This window comes from Pseudophryne corroboree, chromosome 2, assembly GCF_028390025.1.
Source record: "Pseudophryne corroboree isolate aPseCor3 chromosome 2, aPseCor3.hap2, whole genome shotgun sequence".
Classification (NCBI taxonomy): domain Eukaryota; kingdom Metazoa; phylum Chordata; class Amphibia; order Anura; family Myobatrachidae; genus Pseudophryne; species Pseudophryne corroboree.
The window spans coordinates 862467090-862482534 of NC_086445.1; the positions used below are offsets into that span (position 1 = coordinate 862467090).

Here is a 15445-nt window from a genome sequence, read left to right on the forward strand (position 1 = left end):
CCCTGCCCCTGTTCCTGCACAGGGACTGGAATTATCACTGCAGCATTCAGCAGAGACTGAATGGCAACCTGCAGAACTGCTTTCTTGTCGTCCGACACAGGCAGTCCTGTCGTGAAAAATCTTCCTGTCGGAAGATAATCGAACTCTATTTTGTAACCCTCTAATACTAAATTGCGGATCCACCCATCTGTGGACGTCTGCAGCCACGCCCCCTGAAAGTTCTGAAGGCGTGCTCCCACAATTGGGGATCCGAGATGGGCTGGGAGCCCGTCATGCCACTGGTTTGTTAGTGGTCTTGGTGTCTTGACGACGTGCATTGGATTGTCGGGCACTACGTCCCCGACCTCTTCTGCCCGGCGTGACTGCTCCTGTGCCCTGCCCACGAAAGGGCTGAGTTCTAAAGGATTTGAACGCCGGACCAGAATATTTCCGTTTAGGTATAGTTGTAGGCGAAGGAAGAAAAACAGACTTCCCTCCAGTAGCCTCAGAAATCCATTTGTCCAATTCAGGACCAAAAAGTTTCTCGCCATCATAAGGCAATGCCTCTATACCTTTTTTAACCTCCGTCTCCGCCTGCCACGAACGCAGCCAAAGTGCTCGTCGTACTATGACTAGCGATGAGGACAGGCGAGAAGTAAGCTGACAGACGTCAGTAGAAGCTGTACATAAATATTCAGCAGCTTCCCAGATTTGATCTGCGAGAAGTATAAGATGATCATCTTGCAGAGCCGACTTGAGCTCTTTTATCCATACCATTAAAGCTTTAGTAACCCAAATGCCAACCAACCCAGGTCTTAACAGCACTCCAGTTGCTGTATACATGGACCTTAGCATAGCCTCTATTTTACGATCTGCAGGGTCTTTAAGTGTAGTAGCAGTTGGTACTGGTATGGTTAACTTCCTCGTAAGTTTAGATACGGATGAATCCACCAATGGTGGGTTCTCCCATGTAGCTGTCATGGCCTCTGGAAACGGGTAACTCGATTTAAATCTACGAGGAATAGAAAACCGTTTGTCCGGATTTTTCCGTGACTCCAGTAACATTTTATTAAGAGATTCCGAGATAGGGAAACACATCGGAGATCTCTGTCGTTTAGTAAAGACTACTTCATCATTCGTCAGTGGCTCCTCAGTTTCTGTAAACTCCAGCGACTGACGAACTGCTCTGATGAGATTGTCAATACCTGGGCTGTCAAAGTCGTCACCTTCTGACTGTTGTTCTATTTCGCCCTCCTCATACTCCTGTTCAGTGAGATCTAGTATCCCAGAGACAGGAAAATTAGTAGGAAAAGGAAACTTATCTTTTCCACTCAAGGTGGACTTATGACCAGTTTGAGATTCTCCAGGTAACTCAAATGGTCTCATTTTAAACTCAGATCTTGCCGCCTCTCTTTCTTCACGAGAGGCGGCCAGCTCTGATTGTAAACCAACTAATACATCTGCAAGTAAAGCCCACGGAGGGTCCTGAGATGCTGGCTTTACTTCTGGAATGGAAATAGTATTTATGGCTGTATTAACAACACATGCTGTACATGTGGTGGATCCATCAGGCAACACACTCTTACAGACATGACATGACAAATGTTTCTTAGATTTTGCTGGTGTCTTACTCATTATGACAGACAATACAAACTCCACACAGACAGACTGCACGACTCAGTAATAACACCAAAGTTCCTGGTATATATCTTAGGCAAGTGCAGTGCCTGCTAATACGAAAACTGACCCCAAAATTCCCCTAGTACCACTCTTAGCTGAGATGTAAAATAGGAAACCTGGAACAGACAGGAGAACATTAAACATACTAAGCACCAAGTTTTTTTCTTAAAACTTAACACTGCCCAATACTGTTAAAGTCTCCCCCCCCACTCCCACGACCTCCGTGTACAGCACCGGGTCTGGGCCTGTGGAAGTTTTTGCAAAGGGCCGTGTGAGCGGCCTGTCCTGTAGGCCTCGGACAACGGAACTCCTCGGCTGCTGCGGGCGGATGGCGGAAGCAGAGAGCGTGCTGCATAGAGCCGTGGAGCGGCCTATGCACACGTGCTCCCGCCCGCCACACACAGCATGGCGGCGTGTCTGTGTAGCCAAGCAGCGCTGCTGCTGCGCAGGGAGCAGCGGTCTCCTAGGATGCTGGGGGAGTGAGAGCGCGCCGCATGGACCGTGAAGCGGCCCATGTACACGCGCTCCGGGCAGCGGTGAGTACCAAACAATCCCCCACAGTGGAGCGGCAGCAAGCGCTGACCGCCCCAACCCAACATACCTGGACCGTGACAGAAGTCTATGACGGGGCTTTCATCCAAGCTCCGTCCAGCTTTCCTGCAGGCAGCCTGCAAGTGGAGTGAGGGAGCTCTTTACAGAGAGGTCCGACACTCACGGCTACTCAGCCGCTTCCACTGTCCCTGACCCACGCCTGTTAGAAGGGGGGAAAGGACGTGGAAATTGAAGAAAAAAAAAACTTAGAAAAAATTCCAATACTTTGTGGACGAGCTCCACTATGCCTTCTAACTGTGTCGAGCACAGAAAAAACACTGAAGTGCTGCAGGATATGGAGGGGAGGAGTAGTCTCAAAAATTAATTTATTCAGTGCCTTCTTCCGGTGGAAGCCGTCCATATCCCAAGAGTACTCCAGTGACCCCTAGTGGATGAAAAAGAAATATTGTTTAAAGTGTAACTGCTGCTATAGTTGCACCTTAAAGGGATATCTGAATATCCCAAATAGGACTCGAATTACACTACATTGACTGAATGATCACATGAGCCCAACCAACAGTCAATATAAGGCAGGCATGTCCAAACTGCTGGCCTCCAGCTGTTGTGAAACTACATATACCAGCATGCCTTGACACAGTTTTGTGGTCAGAGAATGCCAAAGCTGTGTCAGGGCATGCTGGGATGTGTAGTTTTTCACCAGCTGGAGGGCCGCAGTTTGGACAGGCCTGATATAAGGGCTCACCAAATGATATATGAACCATTAAGCTAAAATACATTGTTCAGTGTCAACCTGACATTCCATTGCTCCCCCTCCACACCTCCTGACTTTATGAATCTTGTAACAGTCCAGGTTTTTGTGGCTGCACACCAAAGAGGGTGAAGCATTGGAAGCACTGTGCCACCTCCTGACCCCTCTACCCCATTACAGATAGCTGAAGCTCCATCCACATCTTTAGTGCAGAGTAATGATGGGATCTGACACAGGGGTAAAAGCAGAGAAGGTAGTCATCTAAACTACTGTAACCTTACTTGCTGTGCCCCTGTGTATGAATTAGTCCACACAAAGCATGTCTGCAAACCTGTCTGTCACGGGGTGTCTACAATATTAGAGCAACATCTCACTCCTAACCTGTTGAAGGGGAGTCAAAGAATGCTTGGTAGACTGTTAAATTCACTGGCAGATCCATCGGTGACAATTACAGCTACACTATGTATATGTGCTTTTGCAGCCGAGAGAAGACAAAGGATCCTGCCCGTCACTCTGATGGTGCTTTAAAAACCACTTAACTGGCATGGTCAGATTTCATGTAACTGCGCTGTCCCACCCTGTCCCCCCGTTTTTGATGAGGAGATCCATTCTGCAGATGTGCATAATATAATGTTTAAATATTTAGAAAAATACTTTTTAAACTTTATTAAATAAAATACATTTAAAAAAACAATGTTATTAACAGTTTTGAAGGGAAAAATCATCAGTTAAGTGGTTAAAACACATCGGAGCATTCAAGCACTATCCTCTGATTGCTTTTCAGGCACATATTTGCAGTGTTGCACACTGATTGATGGATGACAACTGTCATCCACCAATCAGTGCAGGAAGGGTAGGGCTATGTTAAATTGCTCACTCCCCCCATTGCTCTATGGATCTACCACCAACCTAATAAAAATAAACAATTCAGTAATGCAGAGATTTTCAACCTTTTACAACTCGCGGCACACTGAACAAGATCTAAATATTGCCAAGGCACATTCAAATAAAATGGTGATGCATGGTGCAGTTGTGTGTCCTAGGATGTCATGTCGCAGCTTCTCCATAGGTAACGCCTGAGCCACATCTGAGAAAGCCAGAAGAGCCCAACACTGCCCGGACCAGAAATTAGAACTGGCTCTGCAACCACTAAACCCACCAGAATTGATCGTTCCAGGGCCTCAGTAGTGGCAGCACACTGACTGGCCTGGCTGTGCTTCTATGGCGGCACACCTGGAGACTGCTCAGGGCACACTAGTGTGCCACGGCACAGTGGTTAAAAAACACTGCAGTAATGTACATAAGGTACCTCTCTAATACAAAGCCTTTGTACATATATAAAGTCAATTCTGTCTGACACAGCGTGGCAGGTGCACAGTTTTATAACCTAATGCTCTTCTTAATGATCTGTGTGTGAATAACTGTACGTTGTATTAGGCTTTTACCGAGATTGTACTATGAATGTTACATTTTGAAAACTGCATTACAGATACAGTACACAGAGACGTGTTTACACAGACAATAACAGAGCAGACTAAATGCAATATAGTCTTACCTTGCGGACCCACATCAAATGATTTGATTAAGGACTTGACAGTAGCTGGAAGTTCATTAGAAGTGCTTGACACTTGGCTCGTTCCCAGACCCTGCCATCTGACAGCATCATCTGTCTCTACAACATCTGCTTCCCTCAATAACTTTCTGTGAAAACAGAATGACCAAAGTAAACATATACCCCATACAGAAAATACTGTCACCAATGCAAAGTGGAAGCTGTCATATTGTGGCCTGAGCAAATAATCAGACTATTAGTTGTATTGCTAAAGCTGAATTCTCAGAATAAATATGAGTCAGTCCATGGAGAAAATATTAGCTCCAAAGAGTGGCAGTGTGGTAGGGATGGGTTATTTCTTAGTAACGGATTGTCTATTGGCTTGTCCAGGTGGTTCTGTGCCCGACTTCTTACCTGATACTAATTAGGGTTTGCTAGTAAACTATGAGTTATGTGGTATAGACTTGAATCCCAACGGGAAGACATCTTGAACAATGTTCTGTATTAGAAGCACACATTCATGTCCCTAACTTTTTAATGCCTCTGTTTGGAGGCAGTATTTCTATTTTTTTTAAAGGACAACTACAGTAAGAAGATAAAATACAACAGGTACAAACAAATAAAGATATTTTACAAATTTCACCATTTACAATTATGGCGCATAGTAGATTACAGTACCTAAAAAGCACTGTGCATAGAAAATGTACATTGCATTTGCAGTGGCACCCTACAGGGGACGGTCTATTCCAAAAGAAAGCCAAGCTCCTAAATTGGACCATTGCATGACATTTTATGAAAAGAATGTACATGACAAAAATGTTGCTTGTACTAGGTGGTATTTAAGGGACAATGATAATGAAATGTAAATTATTGCAAATAAATCTGCTGTTCTATTCTTTCCAAATCTCCAATACGAAGTATACACAGATTTTACATTGCAACAGTTAAAAATAAGATTTTAAACCTACCGGTAAATCTTTTTCTCCTAGTCCGTAGAGGATGCTGGGGACTCCGTAAGGACCATGGGGCACAGACGGGCTCCGCAGGAGACATGGGCACTCTAAAGACATTTGAATGGGTGTGCACTGGCTCCTCCCTCTATGCCCCTCCTCCAGACCTCAGTTAGAGAAACTGTGCCCAGAGGAGACGGACAGTACGAAGAAAGGATTTTTGTTAATCTAAGGGCAAGATTCATACCAGCCCACACCATCCACACCGTATAACCTGGAATATACGCAACCAGTTAACAGTATGAACAAAACAGCATCAGCCAAAGACTGATCTTAACTGTAACATAACCCTTAAGTCAGCAACAACTATATACAAGCCTTGCAGAAATATGTCCGCACTGGAACGGGCGCCCAGCATCCTCTACGGACTAGGAGAAAAAGATTTACTGGTAGGTTTAAATCTTATTTTCTCTTACGTCCTAGAGGATGCTGGGGACTCCGTAAAGACCATGGGGATTATACCAAAGCTCTAAACCAGGCGGGAGAGTGCGGATGACTCTGCAGCACCGATTGAGCAAACATGAGGTCCTCATCAGCCAGGGTATCAAACTTGTAGAATTTTGCAAAGGTGTTTAAACCTGACCAAGTAGCTGCTCGGCAAAGCTGTAACGCCGAGACGCCTCGGGCAGCCGCCCAAGAAGAGCCCACCTTCCTAGTGGAATGGGCTTTTACCGAATTTGGTAACGCCAATCCAGCCGTAGAATGAGCCTGCTGAATCGTGTTACAGATCCAGCGAGCAATAGTCTGCTTAGAAGCAGGAGCGCCAACCTTGATGACCGCATACAGGACAAACAGTGCCTCTGTTTTCCTAATCCGAGCCGTCCTGGCTACATAAATTTTTAAGGCCCTGACTACATCCAGGGACTTGGAATCCTCCAAGTCTCCCGTAGCCACCGGCACCACAATAGGTTGGTTCATATGAAACGATGAAACCACCTTAGGCAAAAATTGAGGACGCGTCCTCAACTCTGCTCTATCCACATGGAAAATCAGATAGGGGCTTTTGTGAGACAAAGCCGCCAATTCGGACACCCGCCTTGCAGATGCCAAGGCCAACAACATGACCACCTTCCAAGTGAGAAATTTTAATTCAACTGTTTAAAGAGGCTCAAACCAGTGAGATTTTAGGAACTGTAACACCACGTTAAGGTCCCAAGGTGCCACTGGGGGCACAAAAGGAGGCTGGATGTGCAGCACTCCCTTTACAAAAGTCTGGACTTCTGGGAGAGAAGCCAACTCCTTTTGAAAGAAAATGGATAGGGCCGAAATCTGGACCTTAATGGAACCCAATTTTAGGCCCAAACTCACTCCGGACTGTAGGAAGTGAAGGAAACGGCCCAGCTGGAATTACTCCGTAGGAGCATTCCTGGCCTCACACCAAGCAACATAATTTCGCCATATACGGTGTTAATGTTGAGCTGTCACGTCCTTCCTAGCCTTTATCAGCGTAGGGATGACCTCATCCGAAATGCCTTTCTCTGCTAGGATCCGGCGTTCAACCGCCATGCCGTCAAACGCAGCCACGGTAAGTCTTGGAACAGACAGGGCCCCTGTTGCAACAAGTCCTGTCTTAGAGGCCACGGGTCCTCTGTGAGCATTTCTTGCAGATCTGGATACCAAGTCCTTCGTGGCCAATCAGGAACAATGAGGATTGTTCTCACTCCTCTTTTTCTTATTATCCTCAGCACCTAGGGTATGAGAGAAAGAGGAGGAAATACATAGACCGACTGGAACACCCACGGTGTGACCAGGGCGTCCACAGCTATCGCCTGAGGGTCTCTTGACCTGGCGCAATACCTCTGTAGCTTTTTGTTGAGGCGGGATGCCATCATGTCCACCTGTAGCAGTTCCCACCGACTTGTAATCTGTGCAAAGACTTCCTGATGAAGACCCCACTCTCCCGGATGGAGGTCGTGTCTGCTGAGGAAGTCTGCTTCCCAGTTGTCCACTGCTGACAGTGCGCTTACGTGATTCTCCGCCCAGCGAAGAATTCTGGTGGCTTCCGCCATCGCCACCCTGCTCCTTGTGCCGCCTTGTCGGTTTACATGAGCTACTGCGGTGATGTTGTCTGACTGAATCAGAACCGGTTGGTCGCGAAGCAGGGTCTCTGCTTGACGTAGGGCGTTGTATATGGCCCTTAGTTCCAGGATGTTGATGTGAAGGCAAGTCTCTTGACTTGACCACAGACCTTGGAAATTTCTTCCCTGTGTGACTGCTCCCCAACCTCGGAGGCTTGCGTCCATGGTCACCAGGACCCAGTCCTGAATGCCGAATCTGCGGCCCTCGAGAAGGTGAGCGCTCTGCAGCCACCACAGGAGTGACACCCTGGCCCTGGGGGATAGGGTGATTAACTGATGCATCTGAAGATGTGATCCGGACCACTTGTCCAGTAAGTCCCATTGAAAGGTCCTCGCATGGAACCTGCCGAAGGGAATGGCCTTGTATGATGCCACCATCTTTCCCAGGACTCGAGTGCAGTCATGTACTGACACCTGTTTTGGTTTTAATAGGTTCCTGACCAGTGTCATGAGTTCCTGAGCTTTCTCTATCGGAAGATCAACCCTTTTCTGGTCTGTGTCTAGAATCATGCCCAGGAAAGGCAGACGAGTCGTAGGAACCAACTGCGACTTCGGAATATTCAGAATCCAGCCGTGTTGCCGTAACACTTCCAGAGAAAGTGCGACGCTGTTCAGCAACTGCTCCCTTGATCTCGCTTTTATGAGGAGATCGTCCAAGTACGGGATAATGGTGACCATTTGCTTCCGCAGGAGTACCATCATTTCCGCCATTACCTTGGTAAATATTCTCTGTGCCGTGGAGAGACCAAACGGCAACGTCTGAAATTGGTAATGACAATCCTGTACCACAAATCTGAGGTACGCCTGATGAGGTGGATAAATGGGGACATGGAGGTATGCATCCTTTATGTCCAGAGACACCATAAAATCCCCCCCTTCCAGGCTTGCGATGACCGCTCTCAGCGATTCCATCTTGAACTTGAACCTTTTCAGGTATATGTTCAGGGATTTTAAATTCAATATGGGTCTGACCGAACCGTCCGGTGTCGGGACTACAAACATGGTCGAATAATAACCCCTTCCCTGTTGAAGGAGGGGAACCTTGACCACCACCTGTTGAAGATACAATTTGTGAATTGCAGTTAACACTATTTCCCTCTCGTGGGGGGAAGCTGGTAGGGCCGATTTGAGGTATCGGTGAGGGGGCATCTCTTCGAATTCCAGCTTGTATCCCTGAGACACAATATCTATCGCCCAGTGATCCACCTGGGAGTGAACCCACTTGTGGCTGAAATTTCGAAGACGTGCCCCCACCGGGCCTAGCTCAGCCTGTGGAGCCCCAGCGTCATGCGGTGGATTTTGTAGAGGCCGGGAGAACTTCTGTTCCTGGGAACTAGCTGTGTTGTGCAGCTTCTTACCTCTGCCCCTGCCTCTGGCAAGAAAGGACGCACCTCGGACTTTGTTTCTTTGTGTTTGAAAGGACTGCATTTGATAATACGGTGCTCTCTTAGGCTGTGAGGGAATAAAAGGCAAAAAATTTGACTTTCCAGCTGCAGCTGTGGAGACCAGGTCCGAGAGACCCTCCCCAAACAATTCCTCACCCTTGTAAGGTAAAACCTCCATATGCCTATTTGAGTCGGCATCACCTGTCCATTGCCGAGTCCACAGGACCCTTCTGGCAGAAATCGACATAGTATTTATTCTAGAACCCAGTAGACTAATGTCTCTTTGAGCATCTCTCATATATAGGACAGCGTCTTTAATATGCCCCAGGGTCAACAATACAGTATCCTTGTCTAAGCTATCAATTTCCTCAGATAATGTATCCGTCCATGCTGCTACAGCACTACACACCCAGGCCGACGCGATTGCCGGCCTCAGTAAGGTACCTGAATGTGTATAAATGGACTTCAGGGTAACCTCCTGTTTGCGATCCGCAGCATCTTTGAGGGTAGCCGTATCCTGTGACGGCAGGGCTACCTTCTTGGATAAGCGTGTTAAAGCTTTGTCCACCCTAGGGGAGGATTCCCAGCGTAACCCGTCCGTTGGCGGGAAAGGATACGCCATAAGAATCCTTTTGGAAATCTGCAGTTTTTTATCTGGAGATTCCCAAACCTTTTCACATAACTCATTTAGCTCGTGTGAGGGTGGAAAGGTTACCTCCGGCTTCTTTTTTTAATTGCTATAATCATATAACGGATGGATTTAGCCAATTTTGGCTGTAACTTTGCATCACCGTAATCGACACTGGAGTCAGAATCCATGTCGGTATCTGTGTCAACAGTTTGGGATAGTGGGCGCTTCTGAGACCCTGACGGCCTCTGCGACATAGGATCAGGCACGGGTTGGGACCCTGACTGCCCCGAGGCTTCAGCTTTTCCTAACTTTTTATGCAAGGAATTAACATTAACATTTAAAACCTTCCACATATCCATCCAATCAAGTGTCGGCGCCGTCGGCGGAGACACCACATTCATTTGCTACCGCTCTGCTTCCACATAGCCTTCCTCATCAGACATGTCGACACAAGCATACCGACACACCACACACACAGGGAATGCCCTCTCTGAAGACAGTTCCCCCACAAGGCCCTTTGGAGAGACAGAGAGAGAGTATGCCAGCACACACCCCAGCGCTATAAACCCAGGAATAACACAGTAACTTAATGTTAACCCAGTAGCTGCTGTTTATATTGCTTTTTGCGCCTAATTATGTGCCCCCCCCCCCCCCCCCCTCTCTTTTTACCCTCTTCTACAGTGTATCTGCAGGGGAGAGCCTGGAGAGCTTCCTCTCAGCGGAGCTGTGGAGAAAAAATGGCGCTGGTGAGTGCCGAGGAAGAAGCCCCGCCCCCTCAGCGGCGGGCTTCTGTCCCGCTTAAATATGCAATTTTTTGGCGGGGGCTCATACATACATTCAGTGCCCAGCTGTATATATGCTCAACTTTGCCAAAAGAGGTCCCAAATGCTGCCCAGGGCGCCCCCCCCCCACGCGCCCTGCACCCTTACAGTGACCGGAGTATGTGTAGGTGTGTGGAGCAATGGCGCACAGCTGCAGTGCTGTGCGTTAACTCAGTGAAGAACACGGAGTCTTCTGCCGCCTGTGAAGTCTTCTTTGCTTCTCATACTCACCCGGCTTCTGTCTTCCGGCTCTGCGAGGGGGACGGCGGCGCGGCTCCGGGACCGGTCGGCGAGGGTGAGATCCTGCGTACCGATCCCTCTGGAGCTAATGGTGTCCAGTAGCCTAAGAAGCAGGACCTAGCTGCAGAGAGTAGGGCTGCTTCTCTCCCCTCAGTCCCACGATGCAGGGAGTCTGTTGCCAGCAGAGATCCCTGAAAATAAAAAACCTAACAAAATACTTTCTCTCAGCAAACTCAGGAGAGCTCACTGAAAAGCACCCAGCTCGTCTGGGCACAGTATCAAACTGAGGTCTGGAGGAGGGGCATAGAGGGAGGAGCCAGTGCACACCAGAACCTAAATTCTTTCTTAAAGTGCCCATGTCTCCTGCGGAGCCCGTCTATCCCCATGGTACTTACGGAGTCCCCAGCATCCACTAGGACGTTAGAGAAATATAAATACACTCACTGCGCCAATGAAACGTGCCCCCCCCCCCCTCTTTTTTGCCCTCTGTAACCTTGCTCAGCAGGGGCAGGGGAGAGTCCGGGGAGCCAGCTTCTCTGCAGTGTGCTGTGGAGAAAATGGCGCTGGTTAGTGCTGGAGGACCAAGCTCCGCCCCCTCACCGGCGGGCTTCGGTCCCGCTCAAATTATTTATACTGGCAGGGGTTTATTAATATACTGCCTCCGCAGTATCTACTTTATATGCCAGTGTCCCTAGAGGTTTTTATTGCTGCCCAGGGCGCCCCCCCTGCGCCCTGCACCCTTACAGTGCCCGCTGTGTGTGTTTGTGTGGGAGCAATGGCGCGCAGCGTTACCTCAGTGAAGATCTGAAGTCTTCTGCCGCCTTTGAAGTCTTCTTTCTTCTTAATAATCACCCGGCTTCTATCTTCCGGCTCTGTGAGGAGAACGGCGGCGCGGCTCCGGGACGAACGGCAAGGGTTAGACCTGCGTTCCGACCCTCTGGAGCTAATGGTGTCCAGTAGCCTAAGAAGCAGAGCCTATCATTCAAGTAGGTCTGCTTCTCTCCCCTCAGTCTCACGATGCAGGGAGCCTGTTGCCAGCAGTGCTCCCTGAAAATAAAAAACCTAACAAAAAGTATTTTTAGGAGAAACTCAGGAGAGCTCCCCTGCAGTGCACCCAGTCTCCTCTGGGCACAGGATCTAACTGAGGTCTGGAGGAGGGGCATAGAGGGAGGAGCCAGTGCACACCCATTCTAAAGTCTTTAGAGTGCCCATGTCTCCTGCGGAGCCCGTCTATGCCCCATGGTCCTTACGGAGTCCCCAGCATCCTCTAGGACGTAAGAGAAAAGTTAAGCAATGTATAAGTAATTTCATCCCCCTTCATAATAAGCAGCTTTATCCAACCAACAGTTAGACACTAAGGGGCTGGTTCTTAGTTGGGAGCAAAGCAAAAAAGAGCAAGTAACTTAGCACCTTGGGAAAGCCATGCTGCACTGCAGGTGGGGCAGATGTAAACTAGAGATGTGCGTTCGGATCTCCAGAAATCTAAATCCACCCACATTTTGTGGATCCGAACTGCACCAAAACCCGGTCTGGATCCCCTGAGATCTGATCTGAATAGAGGGCCTGATTCAGGTTGGACTGCAAATTCTGCTAAGTAACAGAATTTGCAATCCACGAGATAGCATGCTGGGGGCCGCTCCTCTATCATGCAGAAATTGTGATCGCCTGATCGACGGGCAATCGCATTTTTTGCAGCCCAAACCCCCCCCTTTCCCCCCACCGCAGAAAATGTGGGCGCATGGGCCTGCATCTTTTTCGTAATTTATGTGGTTGGATCGCGTTCTGCGATCCAACCTTAATCAGTCCCAATTCTAATGTTCCCACGGTTTGGAATTCAGATGTTAAATCCGAAATTTGGATTGCAAAAATGACATGGTTTTAGTGGCTGTACCAATTTTTATCAGTGATTATTTTTTTTACTAGGTGATTCATCGCGCCCTACGGGCGCTCTTCACACCGTCGTTAGGGGCTACGCCCCGTTAACCTCTGCACGCCTTTGAACATACGCAGGGCGGTAGATAACAGAATCAGAAACGCAGGGCAGTATAGAGGGCATACAGAAATGGGTTCCGGTTGAGATAAGATAGAGAGGCGTAGGGGGAGAGAAAGGGAATGTACAGAAACGCTGTGCGATCGGTAAAGGATAGGGAGAGGCAGGGTGGTAGGGAGAGGATAAAGAGAGGGAAGGTGTTAGACAGAAAATACCGTTGCAAGGGGCTACGATCCATTATCCCCTGCACGGGCTTCAGCTGTGCTATAATTGTTATTATATGGAGTATTACCTGTTTTTTTTTTATGGCAGTGGGTAAATATTGTAAGAGGGGAGGGCGTGCGATTGTCAAGGGGGCGTAGGCCTTTGTGAGGGCGTGCAGAGTGGCCGCAGGGCACAATGAATAACATAGTGTAGAGTGTAGTATATATTGCTAGTGTCTGCATTATGAAGTACCAGATGAGTAACAGCAATGCACTGTAGATAAGATACGAAGGTGCTGTGGCCACAGGTAGCAGAGCCGCTTATACACACAATGGCCACAGGTAGCAGAGCCGCTTATACACTCAATACCCACAGGTAGCAGAACCGCTTATACACACAATGGCCACAGGTAGCAGAGCCGCTTAGACACACAGTGGCCACAGGTAGCAGAGCCGCTTATACACACAATACCCACAGGGGTCAGAGGCGCTTATACACACAGTGCCCACAGATAGCAGAGCCGCTTATACACACAATACTCACAGGTAGCAGAACCGCTTATACACAGAATACCCACAGGTAGCAGAACCGCTTATACACACAATACCCACAGTGGGCAGAGGCGCTTATACACACAGTGCCCACAGATAGCAGAGCCGCTTATACACACAATACCCACAGGTAGCAGAACCGCTTATACACACAATACCCACAGGTAGCAGAACCGCTTATACACACAATACCCACAGGGGGCAGAGGCGCTTATACACACAGTGCCCACAGGTAGCAGAGCCGCTTATACACACAATACCCACAGGGGGCAGAGGCGCTTATACACACAGTGCCCACAGGTAGCAGAGGGGCTTATACACACAGTGCCCACAGGTAGCAGAGGCGCTTATACACACAATACCCACAGGTAGCAGAGCCGCTTATACACACAATGGCCACAGGTAGCAGAGCCGCTTATACACACAATACCCACAGGTAGCAGAGGCGCTTATACACACAGTGGCCACAGGTAGCAGAGCCGCTTATACACACAATGCCCACAGGTAGCGGAGCCGCTTATACACACAATACCCACAGGTAGCAGAACCGCTTATACACACAATACCCACAGGTAGCAGAGCCACTTATACACACATTACCCACAGGTAGCAGAACCGCTTATACACACAATACCCACAGGGGCAGAGGCGCTTATACACACAGTGACCACAGGTAGCAGAGGGGCTTATACACACAATGGGCACAGGTAGCAGAGCCACATGTACACACATTACCCACAGGTAGCAGAACCGCTTATACACACAATACCCACAGGGGGCAGAGACGCTTATACACACAGTGCCCACAGCTAGCTGAGCCGCTTATACACACAATACCCCCAGGTAGCAGAGGCGCTTATACACACAATGGCCACAGGTAGCAGAGCCACGTGTACACACAATACCCACAGGTAGCAGAGCGGCTTATACACACAATACCGACAGGTAGCAAAGCCGCTTATACACACAGTGACCACAGGTAGCAGAGCCGCTTATACACACAGTGTGCACAGGTAGCAGCGCCACTTATACACAATGGGCACAGGTAGCAGTGTTGCTTATACACATAATGGCCACAGTATTAGTGTTTCTAATTAATCCAATGTCCATTGCTAGCAACTTTTCTCACAAAAGTTTGGGGGGTTTGGAAAGGGAGGTGGGTTCAGTGAGGTTCCTATCCGTGGGAATCACTTGTAGCAGCTGTGGATGGTGATTCGAGGTGCTACGTGTGGTGGAGGGTTGGGTGTGGGAGGGGGTCCAGAGGTGTTGTGGGTGCAGGGGCATGGATGGCGTAAAGGGTGCAGAGGTCCTGTGGGTGGGGGAGGTGTAGAGGGGGCGCGGATGGGGAGTGTAGTTGCTGTTGGTGGGGGAGGGGTGGGGGAGGGGGACTGTGGATGAAGGAGGGGGTATGGAGGTGGTGTGTGTGGGAGGGGCGATGTAGGGGTGTGCGTTTGGAGGTGCAGGGGGGGTGAGGTTAGGTGATGGGTTCCAGAAGTGCTGTGCTTGGGGGAGGTGTGGGATGGCACGGATGGGGGATGTAGATGTTGTGGATGGGGGAGGGGTGGATGCGGGGGAGCTGTGGATGGGGGAGGGAGTCCGGAGGTGGTTCGGGTGGTGGTCCAGAGGTGTTGCGGGTGGGGGAGGGGCAGGTGTGGGAGGTCCGCAGATGTGGAGGGTGCCTGTAGATAATGCGGGCGGGTAGGTGCTGTGGTTGTGGGAGTGGCGGGGGTGTTGCGGGTGGGGTACGTGATCTGGATGGGGTAGGTGATGTGGATGTGCGGTAGCTAGGGGAGGGGCGGGTGCGGGGATGGCACGGATGGGGGAGGGGGTCCGTGGGCGCTGTGGATCAGTGAGTGGTGGGTGTAGGGTTACGGCGGTTGTAGTGGGCCAGGTGTGCTGCTGCAGTGGGTGGGGGAGGGTGCCGGTGCAGGGATACCGCAGTTGGGGTAGGGCGGTTGGTGCAGCTGCGGCGGGTAGGGGAGGGGCAGGGAAGGGGGTGCGGCGGTGGGGAAGGGGCGGGTGTG

At 49.4% G+C, this 15445-nt stretch overlaps 1 protein-coding gene across 6 annotated transcripts in view; it reads right to left on the reverse strand.

Moving 5' to 3' along the window:
* SPECC1 (sperm antigen with calponin homology and coiled-coil domains 1) overlaps nt 1-15445 on the reverse strand; it is a 1059948-nt gene that overhangs the window by 376517 nt on the left and 667986 nt on the right. For all 6 annotated transcript variants that reach the window (XM_063955878.1, XM_063955877.1, XM_063955880.1 and 3 more), the window contains one exon: nt 4515-4660. In XM_063955878.1, the coding sequence (XP_063811948.1) occupies nt 4515-4660 (146 nt within the window). The remainder of the gene's footprint in view (nt 1-4514; nt 4661-15445) is intronic.